The sequence below is a fragment of the Triticum dicoccoides genome, chromosome 6A (genome assembly GCF_002162155.2).
Source record: "Triticum dicoccoides isolate Atlit2015 ecotype Zavitan chromosome 6A, WEW_v2.0, whole genome shotgun sequence".
NCBI lineage: Eukaryota > Viridiplantae > Streptophyta > Magnoliopsida > Poales > Poaceae > Triticum > Triticum dicoccoides.
Window position 1 is genome coordinate 616,554,385 of NC_041390.1, and position 14,397 is coordinate 616,568,781.

Below are 14,397 nucleotides of genomic sequence, written 5' to 3' on the forward strand. Positions count from 1 at the left end.
CAATTAACCTGCTAAAAACGTGCGTGCAAGGTGATTCAAACCCGTGATCTCCTTCTTCTTGATAAACTGCAGTAACCAACTAGGGCACCACACATGTTGTGATTACTTACTCCCTTTTTCTTCTTTCTTCTCTTTTCCTTTTCCTTTTATTTATTTATTTATTTTTCTATTCTTAAATTTGTGAAATTATTCAGAATTGATGAATTTTTTAAAAAATTGATGAAATTTTTATAAAAAAATCAATGATTTCTTTTTGCAAAACTTATGAACGTTTTTGCAAATCGACGAACTTTTTCAAATTTGCGATCTTTTAAAAAATTATGAACTTTTTTCCAAAATCAATGAGCTTTTTTAATAAAATCCATAAACCTTTTTAGATTTCACAAAAAAATATCAAAAGTATTTTAAAAAGCTGGTTCTTATCTACCAGATCAACTACACAAAAAGGGAAGGAAAAAACTAGGTTGCGTAGCGAACTCTGCTGGGTCGCGGCCTGATCGGGGTGCACGTGAGCACCGCTGAAGGCGTCTAGAGCACTACGAGTAGTGTGCCTTGATTTGTTTTCTCGTCCTCACATATACTCCCTTTGTTTTTATTGATTCTGCATACTAGAGTTGGCTGAAGTCAAACTTCGTAAAGTTTGATCAAGTTTAAAAAAATAATATAGACATTTACCATAACAAATCTATATGTTGTGAAAGCACATTCAATAATAAATCTAATATTGTTCATTTGTTATTGTATATGTTAATATTTTTGTTTATGAACTTCGTCAAAGATTATAAAACTTGACTTTGATTAAAGCTAATACACTGACTAAATAAAAATGGAGAGAGTACACAACGAGGCACCATTCCCTAAAAGAAAGACAACGAGGCACCAGACTAATGAGCCAGGTTTTCTGTGTTAGTGTGTTTCTTGTGGGTGACTAAGGCTGGTCACAGTGGGCAGTAACTTATATTAGTGTCATGTATACGACACTAGTTTAAGTTACTATTTTCATAGTGCAAAGTATCTTAGTAGTAGTGTCATATATTGTTTCATTTATTGCCTTATAGACTCATTTTACCTCGGAAAGCGCTATGTTACAGTAACATATTATGTTACTCCAAACACCTCTCTCCTCATTAAATACTTGCCACATAAGTAAAATTGTCTTGGGGTGTGTTAAGTTACTACCTAAGTTACCCCCACTATGGATAGCCTAAACGGAGCAAATGTAGGCCTCCTTTGGTTTGGAGCAATTTCATAAGAATTCTAGAGGATATGATTCTTATAGGATTTTTTTCCTTTACAGCCCTTTGGTTCATAGGAATAGATTCCTATTCCTACATATGATTGGTTCATATTCTCCACATTTCACAGGACAATAAAAATGAGCCTAGACTCAATGAAAAAATTCCTTTGGTGTCAACCAAATGACATCTCGTCTCCTATTTCTACTCATAGGATTTGAGATACATGGCATCTCATTTCCTACAAAATTCATATTCCTACGATAATCCTATCCTATGAACCAAAAGAGGTCGTAGAGTTGCTTGTGCCCGGCGAGAGAGGATTTTCTACCATGCACGGGACCTCCCATGCATGCATTCACCACCTCTTTTATTGTTGTGTGGGACCACTAACATCATCAATGTTTTTTCTACTAACCCAGTTTCATTCAAATAAATAGACACCTCATTTATGTTGAAGTAAAAAAAAATGATTTACATTCTGTTTGCACAATTGTATTTTTTCTGACAAGATTTTTAAAACAAGACTAATATTGAATATATTTTTAGAAATTAACTTTTAGACAACTAAATAACCATGCTCAAACGTGTTTCATAATTTTTTTAATTACATGCGAAAATTTTAAAAATGTTTCATTCTATTTCTTAAAATAAATGTTTCACTATGGCTCACCGTGTGTGGTTGCGTATCATAATACTCCCTCAGTCTCAAAATTCTTCGTATCTAGACAAATCTAAGACAAGAATTTTGGGACGGAGGGAGTATTACGCTGTGTGCCAATTTGCATCAAACTGACCCGCAAAAAAATGTATCAAACTGATTCTTATTAATTTAACACTGTTTTACCGTGTTTCAGAGTTTGCATTTTAAAATTGTTGAAATATATTTAAAAAATGGTCTCTTATTAAAGTTCCCGTTGTCAAAAACACAAATATACAAACGGGTTATAAATTGTATTTTGATTTAAAAGATATAATAGGTTTTAACTTCAAATAAAATGCAAAAGTATGGAACAGTGGAGCCTAGCCAGAACAGTGTGCTTTCATGTACGGGACATCCCGTGAATGGGAGAATTGCTTTTCTGTGTGCCCGGCCGGTTATTACTTGTAGCTTGTATAGGAAAGGCCACCGTGTAGCCAAGCCAATCCATTCGTACCACAATGTCGACTATACCGTCCTCGCCGGCGTCTGCTGCCTCGGGTTCGGCGCCGGCGCCGCCGCATGTGGTGGAGGACTGCATGGGCATCGTGCAGCTCCTGAGCGACGGCACCGTGAGGCGCAGCCTGGACTACTCCCACTTGCCGATGCTGAGACACATCCCCTCCGACCTTCCCGTCCAGTGGAAAGACGTGGTGTACGACGCCGGCCACGGCCTCCGCCTCCGGATGTACAGGCCAACCACCGCAGGCCGCGCAGAGAAGAAGCATCCGAAGCTCCCGGTGCTCGTCTATTTCCACGGCGGAGGCTTCTGCATCGCCAGCTTCGAGTGGCCCAACTTCCACGCTGGCGCGCTCCGGCTGGCCGGCGAGCTCCCGGCGCTCGTGCTCTCCGCCGACTACCGGCTCGCCCCGGAGCACCGCCTCCCAGCCGCGCACAGGGACGCCGAGACCGTCCTCTCGTGGCTCCGCGACCAGGCGGCCGCCGACACCGACGCCTGGCTCGCCGCGTGCGCCGACTTCGGCCGGGTGTTCCTCTGTGGCGACTCCGCAGGCGGCAACATGGTGCACCACGTCGCCGCCCGCCTCGGCTCCGGCGCCCTCGCGCTTGGCCACCGGGTGCGCGTCGTCGGGTGCGTGATACTCTGGCCCTACTTCGGTGGCGAGGAGAGGACGGCTTCCGAGGCCGAGGCCGAGGCCATGGCGCCGTCGTCCGAGTTCGACCCTGGGAGGAACTTCGACCAGATGTGGCGGCTGGCTTTGCCCGACGGAGCCACCAGGGACCACCCGGCGGCGAACCCGTTCGGGCCGGAGAGCGCCCCGCTCGATGACGTGCCGTTCCCTCCGGTGCTCGTCGCCAAGGCCGGCCGTGACCGGATGCGCGACCGGGTGGCTGAGTACGTGGCGAGGCTTCGGGCCATGGGGAAGCCCGTCGAGCTCGCCGAGTTCGAGGGGCAGGGCCACGGCTTCTTCGTCTTCGCCCCCTTCGGTGATGCCTCAGACGAGCTGGTCCGAGTGGTTAGGCAATTCGTGTGTACGTGTACGGCGACTAGCCACTGGTGATTAGCATATGGATCGGATGTAATGCTCATCTCGTCAGTGCTTATTTCATATTTTCAATGGAAATTCTGAATATTTTCGATTACAAATGTAAATCGGATGCTTACTAAATTTACAACATCTTATGTGCCGCCGGCGCATCATGCCATGATTGGGCATAGCATGAGGATCGAAATCACGAAACGCTCATGACCGCCGGTCGTATGATCAGTGCATCACTGGTTCTCACTTTCAGTGAAATTTCATTAATTTCTGTACATATTACAATAATCTCCTTTCGGTCAAAATACTCCAGTAATTTTGGTAGTACATACAAATTCAAATTAGTTTTGGAATTTTCAGAATTTTTGGTTCGGTCTCCATCAAATTCAAGTGGAATGCAAAGGCTAAAATACTCCTAGAACTTAAAACTAAAACCGTATTCAAGCACCATACGCGAAGTGCCACATCATGTGGGATCAGTGTAGGCTTCACGCATGCTTTGCTAGCGAAAATCAGGGGAGGCGCTTTTGATCAACTTCGCAAACAAAGAGGCTTGTGCACACCCCGCTCGCGTCGCCCTCAGGGGAGCGGCCCGAGCATACCCTCGCGCCGCCGCCGTCATCCCACCCGCTCCTCCCTGCCCCCGTCGCCGGCGGACGTCGCTGTTGGGCAAAGCCCACGTAGCAGCCGGCGGCGGCGGGCCTCTCTCACGTGAATGCGTTCCGGGACCGGCCCTGGACAGCGCGGTGCGCTCGGCGAGGGTGGGCGTTGGGGTGGCGGCCCTAGGTTCTCTCTGCGGTGGTCACGTGGGCGGTGTCTCGGCGCGTGGAGGTGGTGGGGAAGGCTTGGCCCCTGTGGTATGGCGGCGCGACTCCGACGGCCTAATACGTCTTCAACGTATCTATAATTTTTGATTGTTCCATGTTATTATATTATCAATTTTGGATATTTTATATGCATTTATATGCTATTTTATATGATTTTTGGGACTAACCTATTAACCTATAGCCTAGTGCCAGTTTTGGTTTTTTCCTTGTTTTAGAGTATCGCAGAAAAGGAAAATCAAACGGAGTCCAATTGACCTGAAACTTCACGGAACTTATTTTTGGACTAAAAGAAGCCCACGGAGTATCGGAGTTGGACCAGGAGAGTGCCGGGCTGCCCACGAGGGTGGAGGGCGCGCCCACCCCCCTGGGCGCGCCCCCCTGCTTCGTGGACAGCCCGGAGGTCCACCGACGTACTTCTTCCTCCTATATATACCCATATACCCTAAAAACATCGAAGAACACAATAGATCGGGAGTTCCACTGCCAGAAGCCTCCGTAGACACCGAAAACCAATCTAGACCCGTTCCGGCACCCTGCCGGAGGGGGAATCCCTCTCCGGTGGCTATCTTCATCATCCCGGCGCTCTCCATGACGAGGAGGGAGTAGTTCTCCCTCGGGGCTGAGGGTATGTACCAGTAGCTATGTGTTTGATCTCTTTCTCGTGTTCTTGAGGTGGCACGATCTTGATGTATCGCGAGCTTTGCTATTATAGTTGGATCTTATGATGTTTCTCCCCCTCTACTCTCTTGTAATGGATTGAGTTTTCCATTTAAAGTTATCTTATTGGATTGAGTCTTTAAGGATTTGAGAACACTTGATGTATGTCTTGCGTGGGATACCCGTGGTGACAACGGGGTATTCTATTGATTCCCTTGATGTATGTTTTGGTGACCAACTTGCGGGTTCCGTTCATGAACTTATGCATAGGGGTTGGCACATGTTTTTGTCTTGATTCTCCGGTAGAAACTTTGGGACACTCTTTGAGGTTCTATGTGTTGGTTGAATAGACGAATTTGAGATTGTGTGATGCATATCATATAATCATACCCACAGATACTTGAGGTGACATTGGAGTATCTAGATGACATTAGGGTTTTTGTTGATTTGTGTCTTAAGGTGTTATTCTAGTACGAACTCTAGGGCTGTTTGTGACACTTATAGGAATAGCCCAACGAATTGATTGGAAAGAATAACTTTGAGGTGGTTTCGTACCCTATCATAATCTCTTCGTTTGTTCTTCGCTATTAGTGACTTTGGAGTGACTCTTTGTTGCATGTTGAGGGATTGTTATATGATCAAACTATGTTATTATTGTTGAGAGAATTTGCACTAGTGAAAGTATGAACCCTAGGCCTTGTTTCCTATCATTGCAATATTGTTTATGCTCACTTTTATCATTTGCTACCTTGCTGTTTTTATAATTTCAGATTAGAAAAACCTTTATCTACTATCCATATTGCACTTGTATCACCATCTCTTCGCCGAACTAATGCACCTATACAATTTACCATTATATTGGGTGTGTTGGGGACACAAGAGACTCTTTGTTATTTGGTTGCAGGGTTGCTTGAGAGAGACCATCTTCATCCTACGCCTCCTACAGATTGATAAACCTTAGGTCATCCACTTGAGGAAAATTTGCTACTGTCCTACAAACCTCTGCACTTGGAGGCCCAACAACGTCTACAAGAAGAAGGTTGTGTAGTAGACATCACGGGCCGGCGGCTGGAGCACCCCGATGACCTCGCCGACGCCCTTCTCCAGCGGGCCTGCGGCTGGAGCACCCCGATGACCTCGCCAGCGCCCTTCTCCAATGGTGCGGCGGCTTGTGCGGCTCCTTGGCGGGCCGATCCGTTTTGGTCTGGTGGTGGCTGCGTCGGGTGGATCTGGAGCTGGAGCCCCTGTGGCAGCTTCGGATGGATCTGGTTGTAGCAGCTCGTGGTGGCATCTTGGTGTGGCTAGATCCGGAGCTTCAGGGTGGCAGCCCGTGCTCCTCGCCTGGTGGTTCGGGTCTGGTGGTGTGCGTCGCGCCGGCTGCGGCTCTTCATTGGTGGCTTGCCTTGGGAGGTTGCCGGAGCTGGACGGGCTCGGTAGCCATGTGGAATCGAACGGCAATGGAAAGTTCCCTCGAGGAGGTAGAACAGAGCCGACCACCACCTTCAAGGTCAGGTTCTAGCATTTTTGTCACTAGCACACAATGTTCAGCCTCTGTGATACTATCCACGGGGTAGCGAGGAGCCATGAAATCAGGCTGAACGAGCTCCGTGGAAGCCACGCTGCTTCTCCGTTGAGATGGTGGGGTAGCTTCTGGGTCAGCGTCGAAGGAAGGATATTCATGCCGCTGAGATGGTTGGCCGGTAGCTCACTGGCTCTCAAGTTCCTGTAGTTTCACTAATCTTGTACTGATCATCGACGACATCCGCAACATGCAACTTCAATTTCATGTTCTCCTTCTCAATTCTTTTCGATTTTTTCTTCAAGTAATTTTTTTCTTTTTCAACTAAATTTAACCTCTCGACAACAGGATCGGTTGGAATTTCTGGTTCACATATCTCCTAGATAAAAACATCTATGTCACATTGGTCGGCGTAATTGTCATAAACACTAATAAAACAAATCATAATAAAATGTAATATACCACATCCGAATCATAGACAGGACGAGGCCCGACGGGGGCGGATACCAAATCCATGACACTATATAATACTCCCTCTGTTCCTTAATATAGAGTGTATAGTTTTTGGCACAAAAATTAAAGAACGCATGTGGAGGAAAATTTTCACAAGTTTTGGGCGAGATTACACCTGACTAATTAATATGAGAAAATAGAGAAGCTTGCCTAATATAAGGAAATGTAATCAAATCCCTAAAAACATTATCCATACGAGTGTTGCAACGCAATATACCTTATATTTCAGATTTTTTTTCTCAAAAATCTATACACCTTATATCAAGGAATGGAGGGAGTAACAAACAATAATAAAAGTAAGAAAATCATACAAGTATCTATCTAAATCATACATGTAAGAATTTCCTTTTAAAAAGAAGATAAGAATAAGAGGCTCACCACGGTGGTGCCGGCGACGAGATCAGCTCGGGCGATCGACGGTGGTGAGGACAGAGACGGGACGGGACGGACCATCAAACCTAGACAAATCTTGGGGAAAATGGAGCTTGTAGGTCGAGCTTGGAGAGGAGAAAACTTAAGTGTGGCTCGGGCATTTCATCGAACACCTAATGTGCATGCATAGAAGGGAGGCTGTGCATGCACACAGACCTCCCACATGGCTAAAAAACAGAGGAGTGAGCGGACATGGGCGAGGGTATATATAGGCATCTCTTTAGTCCCGGTTGGTGGCTACAACCGGGACAGAAGACTGACCTTTAGTCTCGGTTTCAGCCACCAACCGGGACTAAAGGTGCTGCGCCAGAAGCGAGGCCCATTGGTCCTGGTTCGTGTCTGTAACCGGGACCAAAGGGGTCAGACGAACCGGGACCAATGGCCTCCGAGGCCCGGCTGGCGCCCTGGCCTCATGAACCGGGACTGATGCACCCATTGGTCCCGTTTCATAGGAGAACCGGGATTAATGCCCTTTTCTGGCCTGAACCAAATGCTTGTTTTCTACTAGTGGAGGGGTCACCTTGCCTCGCTTGTCTTCTGAAGTCGGAGCTGCTGAGGAGAAGCCTTGCGGTGACGACGATGCTAGACGGGCGGTCGGTTCTGGCGCTGGGTCGGCGCAGGCCCAGCGCCTTTTCTTCTACAATGCTCGTCGACAGAGTCGGAGCTGCCTAGTTGCCGGCGCGTGTGGTGGATTGCTTGACATTGGCCGGCGTAGGCCTCTGCGCTTGTCTGCGGTGCGGGCTACATTGGTGGTCGTCGATGGTGGAGTCGGAGTCGCCCTCGCGGAGGTGTGATGACGATGACACCGGATTGCAACATCGACGACGCTCTTCTCCTCGGCGGGCGTGTGTGTGTTCTTGTGTGGGTTGTCAAGTCGCCCTGTGTGCCTTATTTTTGCGGGCGTGTTGTGACGGTTTTCGTCCGGTTTTCTGTTAATTAATTGGGCATCTCTCTCTGACCTTTTTAATTGAATCGGATCCTAAAAAAAATCAAGGGAAGTGAGGCCGAATTTTGCCGTCCACACAGTCCCAACCATTAGGGAGACATTGGCTAGGTTTCCTTATGCGTGCAAGGAGTTCTTCTGACTGACGCGTGAGATACACACACAACTGTTATCGAAGTGAGCAATGAGGGGGTCCTATCACTATAGTGAGGGGGCCACATCCTCTGCCCCATAACACAAACAAAATAGCCAAACATCCATTTCCACTGTGACATCTTATCGCATATGCGCTCAGAGGGACAATCATGTGGATGGAAACCATGTTTTGATTGTGTTCTTACACCTAGGCTAAGAGTACTGTTCAAAAAATCGGCTGATTCAACGATGTATCATCCGATTTGTCACTATACGGTGGGTGAACGATAAGATTATGCCACATGCATCATCATCGTTTACCGGTTGGGCCGATTTATCGCTCTTACAAGCGATTTGGCAGGAATATACCGATAAATCATGCATATTTCTACAATTATGTGTGCAAGAACTATGTTTATTTGTATTTTATGGACCTTGTAACGTAATATGTACTGTTGTCCTATTTTTTTTTGTGGTTGTACAAGAATTCAAAGGCAAGGAATCAATGTAACATTTCTGCTCAGTATTGTTTTCGTGTTGAATATAACATGTTTTTAGTGCCGGGAACATGGGATTTGCAAAAAATAAAAAAGACCGATTAATAGTCAACCGATAAAATTGATTAATCATCGGATTTCCAATTAATCTCTAATTCTCAGCCGATCAAGACACTAACAATAAGCGATATCCTCAATAGACAATGATTAGTTTTGGCCTCTTCCACCAACTGTTTTGCAGCCTACATGCATCATATTACATGAACATAATGGTACTGTATAAACACTTTATCACTGCCTCCATGACATGTTTCCAACCGTCCAAAGGTGTCCGAAGGTGTTGTGCTTCTGCATCATGTATTCACGCATGGCTAACAATACAATAATCTACCATCGATCCTTACTGGTCTCCCTTATGTATACATCTAGCACTACCGGAAAACGGGCATACGCTGACGGCCAAACCTATGCCTACAGCTGCCGTCGGCCTAGTTTGAGATATGCCGACAGTCCAGTCCTGGCCGTCGGCTTACACTGGCCGTCGGGTTACGTGGATCTATGCCGACGGCCACCGTCGGCACAGAATGGTCGTCGACCTAGGCGGAGACATGCCGACACCAGTCGTCAGCATAAATGAGCCGTCGGTATAACTGTGGGCCCGACGTCCCCGCCCGTGACTAGCGGCTAACGCCGTCAAACCTATGCCGACGGTCGGGACGGGCGGCCATCGGCATATCACCGCATGCCACGTCACCGATCCGCGGCGTAGGTATGCCGACGGCAGCCGTCGGCATAGTCCTGCCACCAGGAGTACCACGGGTTGCCACGTGGCAGAGATATGCCGACGGCAAAGCCGTCAGCATACCTCTGCCACGTGGCGTTGCACGATTCGTCAGCGCTTTTGACGGCGCCGTCCATTGCCGTCAGACGCAAAACACTGCCGACGGCTAAACTATGCCGACGGCTGACGCCAGGCCGCGGCATATGTCCCTATGCCGACGGCTATACTATGCCGACTTTCTGACAAGACTACGCCGACGACATCTACGCCGACGGGTCTATGCCGACGGCAACCGTAGGCATAGATCTATGCCGACGGCAACCGTAGGCATAGATCTATGCCGACGGCTTAGGGGCCTATGCCGACGACCCGTGGTCGCAGGCATAGACCGCGAGTCCTGTAGTGTAGGCTAGGATCAATGTAGAATGTAAAATATATTTTTAGTACTGCGGTGGCAGGATTTTAAATGCAAAACCTCTTTGCTCTGATTGTATTAAGTTCATGCTTTATCAGTTACTCCAAAATTCTGAACTAACGGGAGGAATGAAAAATATGTTCCAACAATCCTTTCACTCCATCAAAATAATAACTTATCGACATTGAGCTATTTATATTAGGGAGGAATAACATGAAGATGATTGAACTTCAAAATACTAGGTTGTCTGAACAATAACATTGTGCATTGTTACAAGAAACATGTGAGAGAAAGAACAATAGTATTCCGTGTCATGACTCCTATGCATTGCGCTCCTATCAAGATCCTTAGCTATTCTTGGACTGCTGAGACATCTTAGATTAGAGTTCTTTGGGCACGTTTCATCTTTGCAAAGTCAACCAGCCTATCGACTTTTGGCAGAACCACCTTAGCAGGTTCGAGTTCTCCAAAGCGCTCAATCCATGCCAGCAGAAGCGGAGTCTTGGTGGCGTGAAGGAGCTCCACACCACAAAGCGCCATGGTCCCTTGCATCCATGCAACCATACCACCCAACACAACATCAACATAGCCGACGTTGTCTCCTCCAAAGAACGGCTTCCCCTTGGAGCATTCCCTCAAGGCCCCCTCTAGCGTCTCCACCGCCGCTAGCGTTTGCTTTGTCCCTTCCTCTTTCTCCTTGTCTGTCTTGCCCACAAACATCTTCCACCATGGCGCGACTAGCTGCAAACACACATGTGCACACACACACACACACACACACACACACACACACACGTTGTATATTACGTACTACATCGACAAACTAACAGAACTAACATGTGCACAAGTAATGGCAATTAATCATGAACCTTGTTGTCAATGTAGGCTGCCTAGAATCGAGCCCTAGCACGTTGGTAGGGGTCGGCGGGGTGGAGGGAGGGTCCTATCCCATGGTAGACCTCATCGATGTACTCCAAGATGGCGAGTGACTCGCAGATGGGCACACCGTTGTGGATGAGCACGGGCACCTTCTTGTTCACCGGGTTGGACTCAAGAAGAAGGTCGCTCTTGTTGGCAAGGTCCTCTTCCTGGTACTCGTAGCTCAGGCCCTTGAAGTTGAGCGCCAGCCTCACTCGCATCGCGAACGGGCCCCTCCATGTCCCCAGGAGCTTTAGCTCGTGCTCGTCTTCCCCTGCTGCCACTTCCTGCTACGCTAGCTCGAATAAATAATCGATAATTACTGCAAATTTCTTTTAAAAAATCGACGCGACATGCATAAATTCTCAATCAAAACAAAATATGTACAAAGTTTGAACCAAACTATACCGTACATACCATGCCGCCGGCTGCCGTGTAGGGATTATTGATGGAGGACAAGCTTACGATGAGCTTACGGTTCACCGACGTCGAGGAAAACAGGAAGCGTGCCCTTGCAAGTCGTCCGGCTGTTGCCGGCGGACGCGTGCATGCTGCCGACAGGACGACCTGAGAATTAGGCAAAGCGAGTCCATGGAGCGCCATGGCGTATGTACGTGGACGCGTACGTAGATTTGAGCTCGATCGTATCTAACCGTGCCTGTTTGGTTGGTTCCGATGCAGGAAGATAGGTAGGACCGTGTTATATAGGCGTATGGACGGTTGAGAGGCGAGCGTACGAGGGTATAAATGGACCGCTGTCCAATGTTTCTTCTCTTGGAATAGTTTCCTGTTGTGTCACTTTCCAACTGCAGTCCTGTCTCGTCCTTGCTGTGACGTCTGGTGCATTTGCATTGAAAAAACCATTGGAGTACAAAGGATCTCGTGTCTCCATTGAACTGCACTACATCACGGATCATTTCTACCCAGCTCCTTGTAGGAAATTAACTGCACTATGATTTCCTTACCGGATCAGAGTTCTCTCTAAAAACCGCACTATTATAATAAAGTCCTCTAATTCCATCAGACAAGAGATCTAAGTATGAATTAACAAAATCAGTTGGGAAAACAACAGACGACATGCCCAAAAGCGAAAAACAAGACACCTCACACGTGGAATCAACTGTTAGGAGGCGCACCGAGCTGGCGACGGTCGACCACCTGAAGACCATCCATCGTGCCGCCTAGTTGGTCCATGTGCCACCTCCTACATATCGAGTGCCACTGTTGCAAAAATGCCAAGAATAAACACATTTTTTTAGCAAAAGAGAGGCTTGCCCTCCGATTTCATTTAAAGAAAACCAGTTCTAGTAGTCACATTCTCCAAACACATAGTCTGAAGTATGCCGTAAGAAGACCCTCTATATCATCATCTTATTACATGTAGTCCATAGGGTCCATATTGGGTGCCAGTGCTGCAATATTGTTCGAGACTATGCGTGTCTTGCTTCCTTGTCGGAAGATTTGGACCAGACGTGCATTGATGAGCCAAGTTTAATCAAACGGAGAATTGAGCGGTACCGCTGGTTACCGGCAGATCCTCGGCCATTTGTTTAGTTCTCAAGATTCGTGCTTCGGATTGCTGTATAACTTGTAAGTCATTTCTCAAATGAAATACCCGCAATACACTCTGCACATTTCCGACACTTGCACAGATACGGTATGTGGGTCCCATGCTTTTCAGGGCCACAAGTGATTAGCATATGGATCGGATAGAATGCTCTTCTCTCCGGGGCTTGTTACAGTACATGTAAGATATATTGACCATCCATTTCAGCTAACGAACGCACCAGATTTACCGATACTACAACACAGTTTGGGTAGTATATTAAGGCATCAGGGACATTTTGGGTAGTTCACAATTGGAACTCAGCCAGCAGAGGGACACGCTGCGGTCGATGCAGGCCAGCGACCATGCAGCCCCCACTCTTGCCGTCGGCCGTCTACTCAGACGCACATAACCGACCTCTCCGTCGCACAAAGCACCATTGCCACGGACACCACCTCTGGCCGCTGCCCTTCCTCCCCCGTGCCACCACTGACGCCCGACATCGCCAACGACGTGACACCGCCGTCCTCGTCAGCGTTCCGCTCTCTCCTCTGGTAGTTGTGTGTGTATGTGTTGGGCGTGCGTGTGTGTTTCTAGTTCAGTGTTTGTGTGTGTGTGCTTGATGGATGGTGTCCTGTTGCGATCAGCACCAACAAGCCTCGTTGAGCGCCTTCATTTGATAATGAGACACCGAAACCAATCAATCAATCCATATCTACATGAGCCTGCCTCCAATCTGCGGACGTGCTCATGCACACCGCAATGAATATGAGGGCGCACGCCGGGAGGTGGGCAAGCGGACGTCCTGGGGTGGTGGCCTGCAGGCGTTCGGATGGCGGAGGTTGCGGGCGGCGGCCTGCACGCTATGGTTATTGCGGGCGTCAGCGTGGACGGAGGTTGAAGAAGGTAACCTGCAGGCAGGCGGTGTCGGCTCCGATTGCCATAATTAATTACTGGTAGTTTAGTTAATCTACCGCTAATAAGGAATTACTAATATATCCTTGAGCTAAAACCTGACCGTTTCATACTGGCCATTGGATTAACTTAATACTACCCATTATATGTGGTAGTATGATGCATCGTAAAAAGTCTCTCTTTCAAAGAAAGTGCTGAATATTTTCGATTACAAATGTAAATCAAATGCTCACTAAAATTACATCTTATGTGCTGCTGGTGCCATCTCATGCATGACTGGGCATAGCATGGTTCTCACTTTCAATGAAATGTCACTAATTTCTGCACATATTATTTTCATTAATTAGTTTTGGATTTTTTAGAATGTTTTGTTTCAGCCTCAATCAAATTCAAGTGGAAATTTCGGTCCTTTGGCCAAAATGAAACCGAAATCTGAAATTCACAGAAATTTAGTGATTTCGGCAAAGGCTAAAATAGTTCTAAAACTTAGATTTAAAACCCTTTTCAAGCTCCATATGTGAAAGGCCACATCGTGCCAGATCAGTGCATGCTTGATGCAGGCTTTGCTAGCGAAAATAACAGGGAGAGGCGAGGCCCAATTTTGCCGTCCACACTACCCCAACCGTTAGGGGGATATTGGCTAGGTTCCTTGCCCATGCAATTAGATCTTCTGTGCCAACTCCATTAGTGAGCTGATCCGCAAACAGCTTCTATCAAAGTGAGCAATGAGGGGGCCACAGCCACATCCTCTGTCCACCATAACGCAAATGAAAATAGCCAAACATCCATTCGCAATGTGACATCTTATCGCAAACGTGCTCAGAGGGAGAATTGTGTGGATGGAAATGATGTTTTGATTATGTTC

The 14,397-nt window shown here is 47.2% G+C and overlaps 1 protein-coding gene and 1 pseudogene across 1 annotated transcript; one reads left to right on the forward strand and one right to left on the reverse strand.

Moving 5' to 3' along the window:
- Positions 1 to 2,341: 2,341 nt before the first annotated feature.
- Positions 2,342 to 3,579, forward strand: LOC119314664 (probable carboxylesterase 15). The gene has a single exon (XM_037589370.1). The coding sequence runs from the start codon at positions 2,397 to 2,399 to the stop codon at positions 3,453 to 3,455; it is 1,059 nt and encodes a 352-aa protein (XP_037445267.1). The 5' UTR covers positions 2,342 to 2,396; the 3' UTR covers positions 3,456 to 3,579.
- A 6,745-nt stretch (positions 3,580 to 10,324) lies between these two features.
- LOC119314665 lies at positions 10,325 to 11,674 on the reverse strand (annotated as a pseudogene).
- Positions 11,675 to 14,397: the final 2,723 nt, after the last annotated feature.

Bases quoted from the DNA above. Each gene is read 5' to 3' on its own strand.
- LOC119314664 (XM_037589370.1), top strand. From the start codon at position 2,397: ATGTCGACTATACCGTCCTCGCCGGCGTCTGCTGCCTCGGGTTCGGCG.